The sequence below is a fragment of the Silurus aristotelis genome (assembly GCF_946808225.1).
Source record: "Silurus aristotelis genome assembly, chromosome: 17".
Classification (NCBI taxonomy): domain Eukaryota; kingdom Metazoa; phylum Chordata; class Actinopteri; order Siluriformes; family Siluridae; genus Silurus; species Silurus aristotelis.
The window spans coordinates 1181053-1198552 of record NC_139590.1 but is presented as its reverse complement, the minus strand read 5'-3'; the positions used below and the strand labels follow the sequence as shown (position 1 = coordinate 1198552).

The 17500-nt window shown below is 42.1% G+C and overlaps 1 protein-coding gene across 5 annotated transcripts in view; it reads right to left on the bottom strand.

Moving 5' to 3' along the window:
- The window catches only part of shank1 (SH3 and multiple ankyrin repeat domains 1), a 60557-nt gene that overhangs the window by 33675 nt on the left and 9382 nt on the right, over window positions 1-17500 (bottom strand). For 4 of the 5 annotated variants that reach the window (XR_014537616.1, XR_014537617.1, XM_083566813.1 and 1 more), the window contains exons 5-10: window positions 17035-17101; window positions 8549-8718; window positions 8241-8362; window positions 6644-6792; window positions 5941-6054; window positions 4880-4955 (exon numbers count right to left, since the gene is read on the bottom strand). Coding sequence is in view for 2 of the 5 variants with exons in the window: in XM_083566813.1 (XP_083422939.1) it covers window positions 4880-4955; window positions 5941-6054; window positions 6644-6792; window positions 8241-8362; window positions 8549-8718; window positions 17035-17101 (698 nt within the window). In the remaining 3 variants the exon portion in view is untranslated. Of the gene's footprint in view, window positions 87-4879; window positions 4956-5940; window positions 6055-6643; window positions 6793-8240; window positions 8363-8548; window positions 8719-17034; window positions 17102-17500 lie in introns of those variants that run through there. The other variant, XM_083566817.1, reaches the window with a different exon arrangement.

Below are 17500 nucleotides of genomic sequence, written 5' to 3'. Positions count from 1 at the left end.
AGGGTGGATTAATGGTAGAAGGTGTATTTGCAGTGTTTAAAATGTGTGTGTGTCCATGCTTGCTTTCAGTGCCAGAGTGTGTCCATGTGTACGGCGTGTGCTGTACTGCATGGAGCTCTCTGATAGGCTCAGGGAATCGGGTGCTCTGATTGGTCTGGAGATGTTGATTAATTCGCAGCTCTGGCAGAAGCGCAGTTGCAGATCACAGGTTTATTTCTACACCATGTGCTCCTTCTGGTACGTTGTCGTTTCTACAGCGACGGCGTTTTCATAGGGACGTGAACAGAAGACACGCCACGTGACAGATTGGAAAACGAGTGCAATCGTGATTGTGTGTAATTGTGTAATTCAAATGAATATGAGTTGGGGCGCAAATTTTTCTCACATCTTGTAGGTGAAGAACCAGAGTTAGTGTGTGCAGTGATTTTACTGTTATGAGTCGTCATATTGCATCAATGTAGTATTAATAGTATAGCATTCGTATAGAGTATGTTAGTATAGTGTACTGTATTTAATTATTATTATTATCATTATTATTATCAGCATACCGTATTTTCCGGACTATAAAGCGCACCCATATATAAGCCTGATTTTTACAAATATTTTTTTTTTTACCATAAATGTACGCAATGAATGTCTACACTGAAACTAATGAACTTTACACAGGCTTTAACGAAAGACTGTTACACGGTGTAACGGGTGAAATATGTTCCTTTAAGAGCAGAACTGTATTTTGGGAACAGCCAGGCACTGCATTTTTCCGCTATTACTGCATGTGTGCAAGACTGAGGAATATGTCCTTATTATTTTCCGATGTTCATTTCTAAGTTTCTTTGACTAACCCGTATCACTGTTGCCAAGAAAAATAAAAAAGCACGAGTTTTGGAAAGCTGTCTGTGTTTATATGATTTCTGTTGTAACTGGAGTTAGCGAGCTCTCCCTTCACCCAGACTCAACACGCTACAACGGCTTGTATCTCAACAATAGCCGACCAAGAAAGTCATTATTCACTGTCTTCCTCCTTCCTTTCACAACTATTTCTCTCTGGAGTTTATCTTTTGGCATCGTCGTGCGTTTAAAAAAAACGTGTCTTTTGTCCCGATGTCGTGCAGCTCAGAACACAGGTGAGGTGCGTTTTTTTTGTTTCCGTTTGGAAATTTCATTGGTCTAATGTTATGGGGATCAGTTTTTTGGCTTGAAGTTTGTGGAACCGGGAAAAACCCAGGAAAAATTCATAAATAAGCCGTTTCGTTGTTTAAGCCGCGGGGTTCAAAACGTGGGAAAAAAGTAGCGCTTATAGTCCGGAAAATACAGTAGTAATAATATTAATGTCGTTGTTGTGTTATTAATAGTGTAATAATATTGTACTGTTAATAATACAGATATTATTATTAAATTATTAATAACAATATTGTATTGTATATACTAGTAGACTAGTAATAAGTATTGTATCAGTATAGTATTAATAGCACAGATTTGGTACACAGTATATTAATGTAGTAATTGTATTATTAATAGTACTGTTGGTAATAAATATATTCTTGCTTGTTATTGCTATTTTTTATTAGTATCCTGCTCGGTGTTATTAGGAATCAGGACGCATGGGTAGTAGTAGTAGTGGCTGTAGGAGAAGTTAGGAGTAGTATTAGTATGGCTTAGTATTAGAACTTGTCAGTGAAGAAGCAGGAGTTTTGTTCATTTGATTATAATTATTATAATAATAAGTGTATTCCAGTACAGCAGCAGCATTGCTAATATATTCATTAATAATGCAGTAGAAGTAGTATTGTGGTTGAGGAATCACGAATGGTAGTTGCGTATCCCTTCCTGCCTCTCGTTCTGACCTCTTACTTTTTCCCTTATTCCTGTCAGACTCCACCCTTTAGTTTCATCTTCATCCATGTGCAATACAGCTCTCTCCTCTTTCCCTCTCTCCAACTCTCCATCTCTCCATCCTCTCGAGTGCCCTTGATATTCTGACCTCCAGATGGAGCGCCGGTGGGGGAGACCAGGCGAGGGAGAGAAAATTAAAAAAAGTACAGGGGGTGAGGAAAGTGAGAGAAACGAGCAGCGCGAGCGACGGACGGAGAGATGGAGGGAGAGAGTGCAATGAGATGGGAGGAGCAATAATGCCGAAAATAGGGAAAAGATAATGGGAAAAATTTTAAAAATAGAAAGTAGGGAAGCGAGTGTGTGTATGTGTGTGTGATGATAATAATGAAGATAACTGGGGTACTCTAGTTAACTTCTCTCTCTCTCTCTCTCTCTCTCTCTCTCTCTCTCTCTCTCTCTCTCTTTCTTTCTCTTTCATGAAAAAACAGTAATCATAAAAGTTTTGCTTTCGTTCCATTTGAGAATTTGACTCAGTGATATAATTTGTGTAGTATTTTTACTCCATGATGTGTTTAATCTCGATTAACCTCTCCAAGCTTTTCCTCTGTTCCAGTTCACCTGAGATGTGATGTTTGTTGGTACCTCGAATAGTAAAGACTACAGCAGGAGGCGGAGCTTATATCTCAGAGTTCTCTTCAATTGAAGACCACTCTGTCTGAGGATGGTTCCACATTCAAACAGCTTTAAGAACCATAAAATCACTGAGCAACTCCAGAGGATTCGGACTGTAATTAATATACACTTACAGTCTGCTCACTGGACCATGGGGTGAACAATTCTGCATTTCAGCATCCATCACTCAACCTCAACAATGAAGGGGATGTAATGAATGAACATTTTGTTGTTGAGAATGAGGATGGGTTTCCTTTAAAGTCTGGTTCCTCTCAAGGTTTCTTTCTTTGTTATAGTCATCAATGGTTCACTCCAACTTTGTTTATTTTAAAATGTACTGAAATTAAGCTTATAAAAGACAGACTCAGTCCAGGTCGAGAATGTAGTAGATTTTTCTTATGTAAAGACAAGATCTGATGGTATCGTGGTTATAGAATGTTTTGGTATTTTTGTTGAGGGTTTGGCTGCTGTCACTTTCACTCAGGTTTGTTAATGATGGAGCTGCATATCCCAGATTTCCCTCATGTCTCCCTCATGAAGTTATCTTCTGGCTCTCCCTTTTAGTTATGATGTTTTAAGTAGTCCAGCTGGAGTCCCTACTTAACCTCTGATCACACTGAGCAGTTATTACATGACAATTACATGACAATGAGCATACCTTATAATCTCAGTCTCTCTCTCTCTCTCTCTCTCTCTCTCTCTCTCTCTCTCTCTCTCTCTCTCTCTCTCTCTCTCTCTCGCTCTCTCTGAACATGTTTTGAACTCTTTAGCACAACACTATTTCCTGTAGCTCGAGAAGTTCTACATGAACAGCTGAAAGATCCATGAGGTTCTTGTGAAGGTTCCACTTAGGAACCATTGAAATGAATTTGGACTGTAATTTATATCAACATTCTGCTACAACAGTTTATGGCTGTAATCACCATGAACAGTTTTGCTCTCCATCGGTAAACAGCAGATCATCCATCCAACAATGATGGAACTGTGATAAATGAACACTTTAATTTTCAGTGTTGTAAAAAAACATTCTCTATCGGTAGGAGAATGCTGAGGATGGAGCCACCAGAAAGAAGAAAAAGAGGAAGACCAAGGAGGAGGTTTATGGATGTGGTGAAGGAAGACATGCATGTAGTTGGTTTGAAAGGGGAGCATGTAGAGGACAGTGGGGTATGGAGACGGATGATCTGCTGTTCCTGATGGTGGTCTTAGAGGGACTCGGGAACCTAACGATCTACAAGGTGGTATCAAAAAGTTTTAACGGTGTAACTAGTGCTATTCTGCCCTCTTCCCAAGGATGAAGATCCAGCTCAAAGCTCGGGGTTTTAACAGCGTTGCGGAGATCCGGCGCAAATCTCAGAAGGTGCTTGATACGCTTGGAAAAGAACACTTTCAGGACACATTTCAGAAGGTGCAGGAACCCTGGGAGCACTGTATTGCTGTTTAAGGTGATTATTTTGAAAGTGACAGTGTGTAAAGATAAATAAAAACTAAACAGAGCTAGTTTCAAAACTTTTTGATACCACCTTCAAAGCTGTTTTCAAAGCAAGAAGTGTCTCTAGATGTAGAGACACTTTTTAGAGGCTTCTCTAAAAATGCTGTAAATCTAAAAGACAGACACAATTTAAACGTAACAAGGTTTACATTTTCTTCTGAGTACATTTACACAATCTTAGGAGCATGAGTACGATACAAAGAAACGGTGGCAAGGAGGAAGAATCCTTGACAGAACCCAGACTTAAAGATACTAAAAGATGCTCATTTGCGTGACACTGAAAGTCCATTCATTACAGTTCCATCATCATTGAGGTTATCAGCTGTTCACTAAAGGAGACTTAAATGCAAAACTCTTCGTGGTGATTGCAGCCCGTTAGCCATTCTAGCAGACTTTGAAAACTTCATAGATCCCAAGATCAACCCTCCACAGCATATCGATGGATCTCCAGACTGCCCAAGCAGAGCCATCTCCAGCAGCACCAAGTGGTCTCCAACTTAAGAGAACTCAATCCAGAGGCAGGGTTCGACCAGGCAGGTCCAGCAGAAAAAAATGGACAAGACTACTGGTACTCCTGGAGCATGTGCAACTCAACTTTAAACTCATCGCTGAGGTCCTGAGGTATATCAACAATCCGGTCAGAAAGAACATGATGTGGCATTCTGTGGCTGCATGTGTATGTGATGGATGTTAAAATGATCTATCTGTCCTGTGAAGTTCATCAACAAACGAGTCTAACTTTAAAAGAAACAGCTGTAATAATATGTTTGTATGTAATTATGAAAAAAAATTGTGATGTGTGTGTGTGTGTGTGTGTGTGTGTGTGTGTGTGTGTGTGTGTGTGTGTGTGTATGTGTTTGTTGTGGTGGTCTCTGGCCTCACCTTGGTGCATCGAAGCTGTCATACGATCCCACAGTGTAATGACGGAAAAGTCTTTTGGTCTTCTCGCTACGGCTATCTGCAACACACAAACACAGCCACACCCACATGATCACAGGTCAGAATGTGTGTGTGTGTGTGTGTGTGTGTGAGAGAGAGAGAGAGAGAGAGAGAGAGAGAGAGAGAGAGAGAGAGTGAGTACATGATGTGAAGTAGCCCATTCTGAGGAGTGTGAGGGCGTTACCACTGTTCTCTACACTAACCCTAAAGTCCGGCCTGTGGGTTTCACTAACATTGCAACCTCCGCAGAGGGCATCGCTCTGCCTCAGACCTAAGCAGAAGGCATCGCTCTGCCTCAGACATTCACAAGGGGGCGTCACTTTGCATCATTATAACAGCCTGGGTGCCCACCAGAGACCTGCCCAAGGAGCCACAAGGAGGCTCACTCAATGCTTCATCTGGCTTTTACCGACCTCCAAGGCGTTCTTAGGCCCAGTGGCCTTAAGTTCCGCTGTGTCTGCCGTGGGCACCCAACCCTCCTGATGCCTTGCCTCTTCCAGCCACCACCTTTGACTTCCCAGACAATGGTCAAAACGGGGCCAACGGGGTTGTAATATCAGGATCTTCAGATCTCCGGTTTCTCTGCGCACGCTTCATGGGTTGGCAGCCATCTTGGCGTTGTTCCCTCACCACACAGTATTTAAGTTTAACATTACTTCGGTTGTGTCCTGCATTTTGGGTCCTTCTTCCCGTCACATCCCTGACACTTGTGGCTGATAAACACAAGTGTCCACAAGCACACTCCAGTGGAACATCATCCAAAAGAGTGGAAGTAAATATAAGAGCAAATTGGGACTGTATGTGGAATAAAATGCTCAAAAAGCACATTCCGTACTTATGACCAGGTGTGCACAAACTTTTAGCAATATAGTGTACATCTCTAATTCACTAAAACACACAAATACCTTTATTTCACATCATCATCAGGCCTAAATGGTACCCATTTTTGAGTGTGTGTGTGTGTGTGTGTGTGTGTGTGTGTGTGTGTGTGTGTGTGTGTTCACCTGAGCGGTGCTCAAGGCTGCGAGCTGCCACTTCCTCCACACAGTCCGAGGGGAACCAACCGGTCCGTCCCCTCACTGTCCCTTCCCAGTATCCTCCTTCTCCAATACTCAGTACTAAGGGAACACACACAGAGAGAAGTGTGTGTGTGTGTGTGTGTGTGTGTGTGTGTGTGTGTGTGTGTGTGTGTGTGTGTGCGTGTGTGTGTGTGTGTGAGTGTGTGTGTGCAGTAACAGCATAACACATACAAGAGCATTCGAAGAGTCATACACATCCATATATATATGTGAACATACAAAAGACATAAGGAAAGGGCATACACACATGCGCACACACACACACACAAACACACACACACATACACACACACACACACACACACACACACACACACACACACACACACACACATACAGACATACAGATCCCAGGCAGGTCCAAATGCCTCTTAGCATCACATGTGACATAGACACATGCACAAGATTTTTATACACACTTCACTTAGACATGCACAGACACACACACACACACACACACACACACACACACATACACATGGCACCAGAATACATACACAGACAACGTTTATCCACACCTGAGAAAACACACAGAGACACACACACACACTCACATTTAGTGATATTATCATTGACTATACTATTGGAATTGATTTTTATTTACATGTAAACACACACATACACACACCTTTGACTTTGTCTCCCTTGTTAAGGCTGATCTCGCGCTCGCCCTGTGCTGTGTGTGAGCGCGTGGCCACAAACACTCTCCCCGGCACGGCGCTGTAAAGACGCCGGCGCTGAGCCGGAGCAGCACCCTGTGAACTGATGGAGCCCGGCCTGCACACGCACGCACGCACACACGTTTATGCACAAGCACACACACTCACACACATGTTTATCACTTACACATGTGTATGTTGTGTGATTTTTAGCATTCGATTTAAAAGATCAGTGTGTGATTCAGAGCACTTCAGCCATTAATTATGTGTGAATTCATTGTCATTATATGAGATTGATTTTGTGTGTTTACAGTAAGTATTTGACTCTTTGTAAGTAAGTGCGATTTCTTTAGTGATTCAATGTAACGGATTTGCTACAACTAAAGTTTTATTGAGTTTATTTAAAAGATTTATTTTATTAATTTGAAATGGAATGAATAAATAGATTAATAATAATATTATTATCTATCAATAAATATATATATATATATATATAAAAGATGTCCATGTCCATAACTGAGGCCAATGCAATGCATAGTCAACATCACGATACATTAAAGATACATATGAAGCAGCTACCGATAAAACTATCTTTCTCCCATTAGGGGGCGCCACAGCGGATCATCCGCGTGTTTGATTTGGCACATGTTTTTACCCTGGATGCCCTTCCTAACGCAACCCTCCCCATTTACCCGGGCTTGGGACCGGCACTAAGGCTTGTGCAACTCTAATGGCTGGGGTTGGTTCCCTGACCGGGGATCGAACCCGGGCCGCAGCGGTGAGAGCACCGCATCATAACCACTAGACCACCAGGGAACAGCTACCGATATAATGCGATCTGTTTCACCACATTACGATGCAGTGAGAATCCGATTTCAATTTGATTCAACACGACGTGATTCACTGCAAAAATTCTGATGGTCTGCAATTCAATATGCTACAGTTAGTTCACTTTTATTTCTTTGCTTCAGACAGAGAGCAAATCATCAATTTACTCAAGTGCCTTCTGACTTCGAACTTTTGTAGTGCAAAAAGATCAAATAAAACCAGATGTTCTTCTACTGTTGTGTCTGCAGGAAGATGCAGCTCTGCCTCTGCCATGTTAATCTGTATTCTATGTGAGTCTCAGGACACACCTCTACGCTTTCATAGTGTTGTGATGCGTCATATTCACGTATGCAGCAGCGGCTCTGAGAGAACGCGCTCGAGAAACAGTTTAGAGGGGAAGTTTTGTACACTTTTTCTAAATAGTAAAAGTGTAGTGCATCTTCTAATAATCGTTGTTAATAAAATGGTTTTAATGACTCAGATGGTATAAAAGTCAGTGTGTCATGTGATTATGTGAAACTGATCGAGTCTGATTTATTTAGCGTGTACATGTTCATTTCTGAATCAACTATTTTAATCCAACTTTTAAATTCATTTTTATATAGATTTATCTATCTATATCTAATTGTGTATAATGTATCATGATTCAATGTCATTTTAAAATGTATTTTGAATAAGTATGTGTGAGTAAGTGTGTATATGTTGAAACCAGTGCAATTCACTGTATTTGACTCTCACCCCTGTCTCCGACTCTGTCTGCTGCGGTCGTCTCTGTCTCCTGTCCGGCCACGGGATGGTGACCGCGTTCGGGCTCCCCGGGGACTGCTGGAGCTACGCATTGTACCACCATGCTTCAGACCCTAAAACACACACACACACAAAATAAACACACACAAAATACATCCCAATTACACGTTCAATTAAAAGAATTACAAAGACATTCTGGGACTATTCTATGGAGAAGAACTGACCTCCTTACAAACACACACACACACACACACACACACACACACACACACACACACACACAGTATAATGTTGTGTACCTGCACAGAGACGATGCTGGGCATGGCTGCGTTGGGGAAGGCCATCCACTCTGGAACGTTCATGCTGTTGTCGCTGTTGGCTCTGAGAAACGGGTGTGGATGGGGCGGAGCCAGCGTGCGACCGCTCTCCCGTCTTTGGGGCGCAAACTTCGGCGACTCCAAAAATGGCACTGCAGCATACACAAGTTGGAAATCATACACACACACACACACACACACACACACACAAACACACAAATCCACACAGGAGAGTCTATGTGATATATTATGAACTCACTAACTAATAAAAATATATTCCATTTAGATTTTATTGATGATCAACAAAATTTATTTTGTGCTATAATTCTGAGAATATTATGTATTTTACACACCAAAGTGTTCTGGTGAATGTTTTTCAGTTGAGTGTAACTAATAAAACCGCTAGAATCCTTTAGCATTCTTTTTGGTTCGCAAAAGTTTAATTCTATGATTTTCTAAATTTGTATAATAATAATTATATATATATATAATCCGTCTCGATACCCTGCCTGCACTCTTTTCTTCACTTCTCTAACACACTCTCCATTACTTTGCACTGTTGATCCCAGGTACCTGAACTCCTCCACCTTCTCCACCTCTTCTCCCTGCAACCGCACACCTCCACTGCCCTCCCTCTCATTCACACACATGTACTCTGTCTTACTCCTACTGACTTTCATTCCCCTTCTCTCCAGCGTGTACCTCCACCTCTCCAGGATCTTCTCCACCTGCTCCCTACTCTCACCACAAATCACAATATCATCCACAAACATCATAGTCCACGGAGACTCCTGTCTGACCTCGTCCTTCAACCTGTCCGTCACCACTGCAAACAGGAAAGGGCTCAGAGCCGATCCTTAATGCAGTCCAACCTCCACCTTATACCAGTTTGTTGTTCCTTCTGCACACTTCACTGCTGTCACACTGTCCTCATACATGTCCTGCACCGCCCTCACATACTTCTCTGAAACACCAGACTTCCTCATACAATACCACAACTCCTCTCTCCACCCTGTCGTACGCTTTCTCTAAATCCACAAACACACAATGCAGCTCCTTCTGACCTTCTCTATACTTCTGCATCAACTTTCTTATAGCAAATAATGCGTCTGTGAAACTATACTACTGCTCACAGATGGTCACTTCTTCTCTCAGCCTGGCTTCCACTACTCTTTCCCATAACTTCATGGTGTGACTGATCAACTTTATTCCCCTGTAGTTACTGCAGGTCTGCAGCATATATATATATATATATATATATATATATATATATATATATATATATATATATATATATATATATATATATATATATATATATATATATATGTACAGTATAGATATATACAGTACAGACCAAAAGTTTGGACACACCTTCTCATTCAAAGAGTTTTCTTTATTTTATATTATCAAAGTAGCCACCTTTTGCTTAGGTTACTGCTTTGCACACTCTTGGCATTCTCTTGATGCCTACTTTGAAGAACCTACAATATGACATATTTTCAGTTCACTTTTTTGTTATGTATATAATTCCACATGTGTTAATTCATAGTTTTGATGCCTTCAGTGTGCCTCTAAATTTTTCATAGTCATGAAAATAAAGAAAACTCTTTGAATGAGCAGGTGTGTCCAAACTTTTGGTCTGTACTGTGTATGTATGTATATATATATATATATATATATATATATATATATATATATATATATATATATATATATATATATATATATATATATATATATATATATATATATATTAGTGTTGTCAAAATTAAAGCATTAATAACGCATTAATGCAAATTCATTTTAATGGCACAAATTGTTTTAATGGAGCATGCATTTCTGCTTGAACATTTTTTTATTTCAAATATAAATTTTAAATACATATAAAAGAGGCAAAATTAAAACTTTCAAAGCAAAATACATTTATTCACAACATCCTTTTTTTACTCAGATATAATAAATAAATAAATAAATAAATAAATTTCACTGAAAAATACTTTTTTATCAGTAAACATTTGTTTTACTGATGCGCCAAGTCTCAAGTCAAGCACCAAAATCTGCCATCACAAAAAACCCTTAGTAGATAAACGCGCCGGTGTGTTTTATGGCATTTTATTCTCCATTAGGGGGGCACAAGCCAGTGTACTCTTAGTGCCGGTCCCAAGCCCGGGTAAATGGGGAGGGTTGCGTTAGGAAGGGCATCCAGCGTAAAACATGTGCCAAATCAAATATGCGGATCACAAATGAGAATTTCATACCGGATCGGTCGAGGCCCGGGTTAACAACGACCGCCACAGGTATCGTTAGCCGACAGGGTACCGGTGGAAATTGGGCTACTGTTGGCCGAAGGAGGAGAAGGAGAGGAGGAAGGCGTCTACAGAGACGGCAGGAAAAGGAGCAGTGTAGGAGAGTAGAGGTTCTGGTTGGTACTTTAAATGTTGGTACTATGACGGGTAAAGGGAGAGAGATAGCTGATATGATGGAGAGGAGAAAGGTAGATGTGTTGTGTGTTCAGGAGACCAAGTGGAAAGGGAGTAAGGCCAGGAACATTGGAGGTGGGTTTAAACTGTTTTATCATGGTGTGGATGGGAAGAGAAATGGTGTAGGGGTGATTCTGAAGGAAGCGTACAGTAAGAGTGTAGTGGAGGTAAAGAGAGTTTCTGATAGGGTGATGATCGTGAAGGTGGAAGTTGAAGGGATGATGATAAATGTCATCAGTGCCTATGCTCCACAAGTTGGCTGTGAGATGGAGGAGAAAGAAAGATTCTGGAGTGAATTAGATGAAGTGGTAGATGGTGTACCTAGGAAAGAACGATTGGTGATTGGGGCAGACTTTAATGGGCATGTAGGTGAAGGGAACAGAGGTGATGAGGAGGTGATGGGTAGGTATGGTTTTAAGGAGAGGAATGTGGAAGGGCAGATGGTGGTAGATTTTGCTAAAAGGATGGAAATGGCAGTGGTGAACACGTATTTTAAGAAGAAGGAGGATCATAGGGTGACGTATAAGAGTGGAGGAAGGTGCACACAGGTGGATTATCTTCTGTGTAGGAGATGCAACCTGAAGGAGATTGGAGACTGTAAGGTGTTGGCGGGGGACAGTGTAGCTAGACAGCATCGGATGGTGGTCTGTAGGATGGTTTTGGAGGCGAAGAAGAAGAGGAGGAAAGTAAGGTTTGAAAGAAGAATAAGATGGTGGAAACTGAAGGAGGAAGAGTGTAGTGTGAGGTTCAGGGAAGAGGTCAGACAGGGGCTTGGTGGTGGTGAAGAGGTGCCGGATGATTGGGCAACTACTGCAGGAGTGATGAGGGAGGCAGCTAGAAAAGTACTTGGTGTGACATCTGGAAATAGAAAGCAAGACAAGGAGCGTGGTGGTGGAATTAGGAAGTGCAGGAGAGCATTAGGGGAAAGAGGTTGGCAAAACAGAAGTGGGATCGACAGAGTGATGAGAAAAGTAGGCAGGAGTACAAGGAGATGCGGCAGCAGGTTAAAAGGGATGTGGCGAAAGCCAAGGAAAAGGCATATGAGGAACTGTATAAGAGGTTGGACACTAAGGAAGGAGAAAAGGATTTATACCGATTGGCCAAGCAGAGGGACCGAGCTGGGAAGGATGTACTGCAAGTTAGAGCAATAAAGGATGGAGAGGGAAATGTGTTGACTAGTGAGGAGAGTGTGTTGAGAAGATGGAGAGAGTATTTTGAGCAGGGAGGTTCAGGGTGAAGTTTGGACTGCATCAAGGATCGGCCCTGAGCCCTTTCCTGTTTGCAGTGGTGATGGACAGGTTGACGGACGAGGTCAGACAGGAGTCTCCCTGGACTATGATGTTTGCAGATGATATTGTGATTTGTGGTGAGAGTAGAGAGCAGGTTGAGAAGAGCCTGGAGAGGTGGAGATATGCGCTGGAGAGAAGGTGAATGAAAGTCAGTAGGAGTAAGACAGAATACATGTGTGTGAATGAGAGGGAGGGCAGTGGAGTGATGCGGTTGCAGGGAGAAGAGGTGGAGAAGGTGGAAGAGTTCAGGTACCTGGGGTCAACAGTGCAAAGTAATGGAGAGTGTGTTAGGGAAGTAAAGAAAAGAGTGCAGTCAGGGTGGAGTGGGTGGAGAAGAGTGACAGGAGTGATTTGTGGTAGAAGAGTATCTGCAAGAATGAAAGGGAACGTTTATAGGACTGTGGTGAGACCTGCGATGTTGTATGGATTAGAGACAGTGGCATTGAGTAAAAGACAGGAGGTGGAGCTGGAGGTAGCATAGCTGAAGATGTTGAGGTTTTCGTTGGGAGTGACGAGGATGGACAAGATTAGAAATGAGTTTATTAGAGGGACAGCACATGTAGGATGTTTTGGTGACAAGGTGAGGGAGGTGAGATTGAGATGGTTTGGACATGTGCAGAGAAGGGACATAAATTATATTGGTAGAAAAATGCTGAAGATGGAGCCACCAGGTAGGAGGAAAAGAGGAAGGCCAAGGAGGAGGTTCATGGATGTGGTGAGGGAAGGCATGCAGGTAGTTGGTGTAAAAGAGGCAGATATCGAGGACAGGGTGGTATGGAGACGGATGATCCGCTGTGGTGACCCCTAATGGGAGCAGCCGAAAGAAGAAGAAGAACACCGAAACAAACTAACAGAAATTTAGTTACCCTGTCATCGGGCTTCACAGACACATAAATAATCTTAGTAAATATTTGTCTTACAGACATAATAAATATATAAATAGAAGCTTGAAATCACTACTTTCAAAACAAAATATTCTCTGATTATCCATAAGAAAGTTAGAGTTTCTCTGGTATCACTTCATTACCCGTCTGTGTGGAAACAAAGCAAAAGTTCTGTTTAGTGTCCTGATGATTAAAACAGCATATTTACTTTAAAACATTTATAAGAATATTGTTTACATTTGCATAAAGGATAGTGGGGGAACCATCATCTTCGAGGAAGAAATGTGGTTGGAAAAAAACTCTTGAATGATTGTGATCGGCAATCACTTGAACGTTTGGTGAAATCAAATCGTAAAAAAAAAACAACACAACAGAACAGAACTCATAGCTATAGTGAAAATAAGAGCATTTCCACAAGCACAATGCGAAGAGAACTGATACTGACTTATAATTTCTAGTGCCTACCATACAAGCCTGTGGGGAGGCAGTTCTATGATCTTGGGATGCTGCAGTTGGTCAGGTCTAGGTTCAGCAACGTTATGTGCCCTAAGAATAAGGTTAGTTGACTACCTGAATATACTGAATGACCAGGTTATTCTATTTTGGCAGCCATTTTGTGAAGGGCGAGGCTGGGGGAGACAAGTGGTAAGAATTGAACACCTGTTGGGAATGTATCTAATCTGTTTTTTTTTTGCAAAGTTCGCTCTCCTACACTGGTTCCGAAACCCGGCCAGGTACGCCCCCACAGAGTCTTCACCGCTGAGTAAGCTAGTAAAGGTGCTCGACGAGCACCAGCAGAACCAACACCAGGCCCTCCTTCAGGTGCGCACCGAGCAGGGGCAGCGGTTTCAGGAGCTGATTGTGTGTGGATGGGTCCTACGTGCGTTATGATGGTTCAGGAGGCGGTCCCCGGACCGTCGACGTCAGCGCCACATCCGACAGACATGGAGACCGTGGAGGGTTTTGCCCACCCCTTTCTCCGGGGAATTCCCCATTGGAGCAGACACAAGACGAAAATCTCTGGCAAACAAGTGAGAGTAATCAATGGTGAGCGAGTCCAGCCAGACATTGGGCTCTCCTACCCATGCTTTGCACTTATTAATTTTGGACGGGCATTCGTGGTAATCTGCGTAGATGGCACACCCCAAATGTCGAGGTCCCCTTTGAGAAAATTAGTATGAACCTCGTCATGCCATTAGAGCAGACTGCATGAGGATAGCGCTTTCTGTTAGTTTGGTGAACTACGCAGAAGCAATTCCTCTTCGCGACATCTCAGCACGTAGTGTTTTGGAGGTGCTCTTCCATGTTATCTCCCAGATCGGAATCCCGAAAGAGATTTCACGGCTTTCATGTCACGTACACTACGCAAACTTTACAGATTATTTGTGATCAAATCTACTAGTGTCTTTCATCCTCAGATGAAAACGTGGAGATGCATGGAACTTGGAGCCCCTTTTTTCGCAGTGTGAGAGGTCCCACAAGCCTCCATAGGGTTTTCCCCTTTTGAGTTATTATACGGCCGCAAGCCACACACATGCTGGATGTCATCCGCAAAAAAATTGGGAGGATGGACTTTTACCTAGTAAAAATTGTATTCAATATGTCCTAGACTTTAGTGCAAAACCCTTGGGCCAACTAAATATGGGGTATTTAATACAGGCTTTAGAACAGCAATCCTGGCTGTATAATAGCGCTGCACACCCTCAGGGAATTTTTACAGTAAAATAAAGTCCTGAAATACACAGCGAGTTGAAGATGTCGACTATGAGGTTGGATGGACAGATAGGGGCGATGCACTGCAGGTGTAGCACATTAACCTCCTAAAACCTTTGTCAGAATTCACCCGGTCCCCTGTGAAGACCACCTCTCGCTGTCACAGAGAGCACAGGTGAGGAGGTTGCAAAAAGATGTGTTTTTACCCCTACCTGGACGAACAAATCTTATAGAGCACCATATTGAGACGCCTCCAAGTATAGTGGTGCGCAGTCACCCATACCAACTACACAAACACAAAAAAAAATGTGTTACGGGATGAACCCAAGGCTATTGCTTGAAGCAACCTGGTGGTCTTGGTGTCCAAGAGCGACAAGTTGGTCCGATTCTGTGAGGACTATCGGAAAGTCAACACGGTGTCTATATGTTATGCATATCAAATGAATTGCATCGATTAGCTGCTCGACCGGCTAGGTGCGGCACGTTCTTTTCTAGAACACTTGATTTAACTCAGGGATATTGGCAGATCCATTTGACTCCAATGTCCAATACCTGGGTTTCCACTTGGATCATGAGCAGGTGTGTCCCCAAATTGATAAGATGGCAGCGATTGCTATTATCCCAGCTTTGTCCATAATTATTCGGACGTCACCAGCTCAATGACTGATCTTGCTAAAAAGGGAGTGCCAGATCCGGTCCAGTGGCCAGCAGGCTTTGTCTCGTGTGAAAGCTGCACTCTCTGCTGGATCGCTTTGCGTCAGACGGATGCATCAGACAGAGGGCCCGTGTTGTCCCAGGTGGTGATGTGGGAGGATTGCCTGGTTCAAGTAAGTCAGTGTGGGAAAGCCGGTACAGCACCATAGACAAGGAGTGCCTGGCCATCAAGTGGGCGGTCCTCACCCTCCGATTTCATCTGTTAGGAGGGGCCTTCACTTTTTATTCAGACCATGCCCCGCTCCAGTGGCTTCAACGCATGAAAGATTCCAATGTGCGGATCTGCCACTTTGTTTAAATTTAGGGTGGTCAACAGACCGGGGCACAGATGGCCATGGCTGAGTTCCTCTCATGGCAGTGGAGCAGAAGGAGGAAAGGAGGCTGAATGGCACCTCGGCCTGAGTCGGGTGGGGGGACTGTAGCAGTGGGGTTGTGGCCAAGTCCCGGTTTGTGAATGGAAGGCGAGGCCAGTGGAAATAAACAATAAGTACTGTACACCTGTTGGGAATGTATCTACTCAGTGTTCTCTTTTAAAGTGAGTGAGGGAAAAGGATAAAAGGAGTGAGAGAAGGATGCTGGCGGAGAGATACAGAGAGACATGTGTGTGCATGAAAGTGCAAAAATCTAATAAAAAACCTGGTTCTATTGAAACTGGTTGCAGCCCCACTGCTCTCCTACATATATCAATGGATTTTTTCTTCCCTGATAGCACGGGCATAATCCAAGATGACAATTCCAGAATTCACCGAGCTCAAATTGTGAAAGAGTGGTTCAGGGAGCATCTTCCCACATGAATTGGCTACCACAGAGACCTGGGGATGTGCTGGAGAAGACTTTGTGCAGCAGTCCGACTCTCACATCATCAATACAAGATCTAGGTGAAAAATTACTGCAACTCTTCTTGCAGAAGCTTATCGAAGTGATGCCACGGTGTCATATATATATATATATATATATATATATATATATATATATATATATATATATATATATATATATATATATATATTCACACACACAACCCTTTTTGTACATATGTATGCAATTTCTATGCAACAAACTCGGTGACACTATGGAGATTTCCTTTGACCAACCAAATATAAAATGTACAGATGTACCACTTTACTTTCATTGAAAAATCCTCCTTTAGCATGAATAACAGCTTTCCACACTCTCGCCACCCAGACAGTAGTTTCTTATATTAAAGATGATCATCATTGCTTAATGTACCTTGCATAGTTACCTTATATGTAATAAAACACATTTTTGTTGTAATTTAAATTTCTTTTATTGAGGAAACAATAAAGATTCACTTTATTTTTGTCTGAGTGATTATTGCAGTAATTAGTAGTAATTAAACTGTTCATTAAATAAAACCCACTCACCCACATCTGAATCCCGGTGATTTTTAATGATCTCTCCTAACTCGAAATGTCCTGACATTACAGCCACCTAGAACACACACACACACACACACACACACACACACACACACACACACACACACACACACACACCAAAACAGTCCAAATGAGACAGAAGCACAAACTCTAAGCAACCATTTAAAACTTTAGAACCGTCAAAAGTGATGATTGATGATGATTTTTTTGCAGAACTCTAGAACTTCTCCTACAACTATTGTAGGAAGCTTAAATGGACTGTTAAAGAACCCATTAAGAACCTTCTATTTAAAAAAAAAAATAAAAATGTTGGGGTGTCCATTGAAGAAAAGGTTCTGTGCAGAATTCTAAAAGTGTTTAATCTAAAAAGGTAAGTAGAACCCTTTTTAGAACCAATAAACTTTTAAAGTAAAACCATCAAAACATTTTTTGAGAGTGTCTTACTTATAAA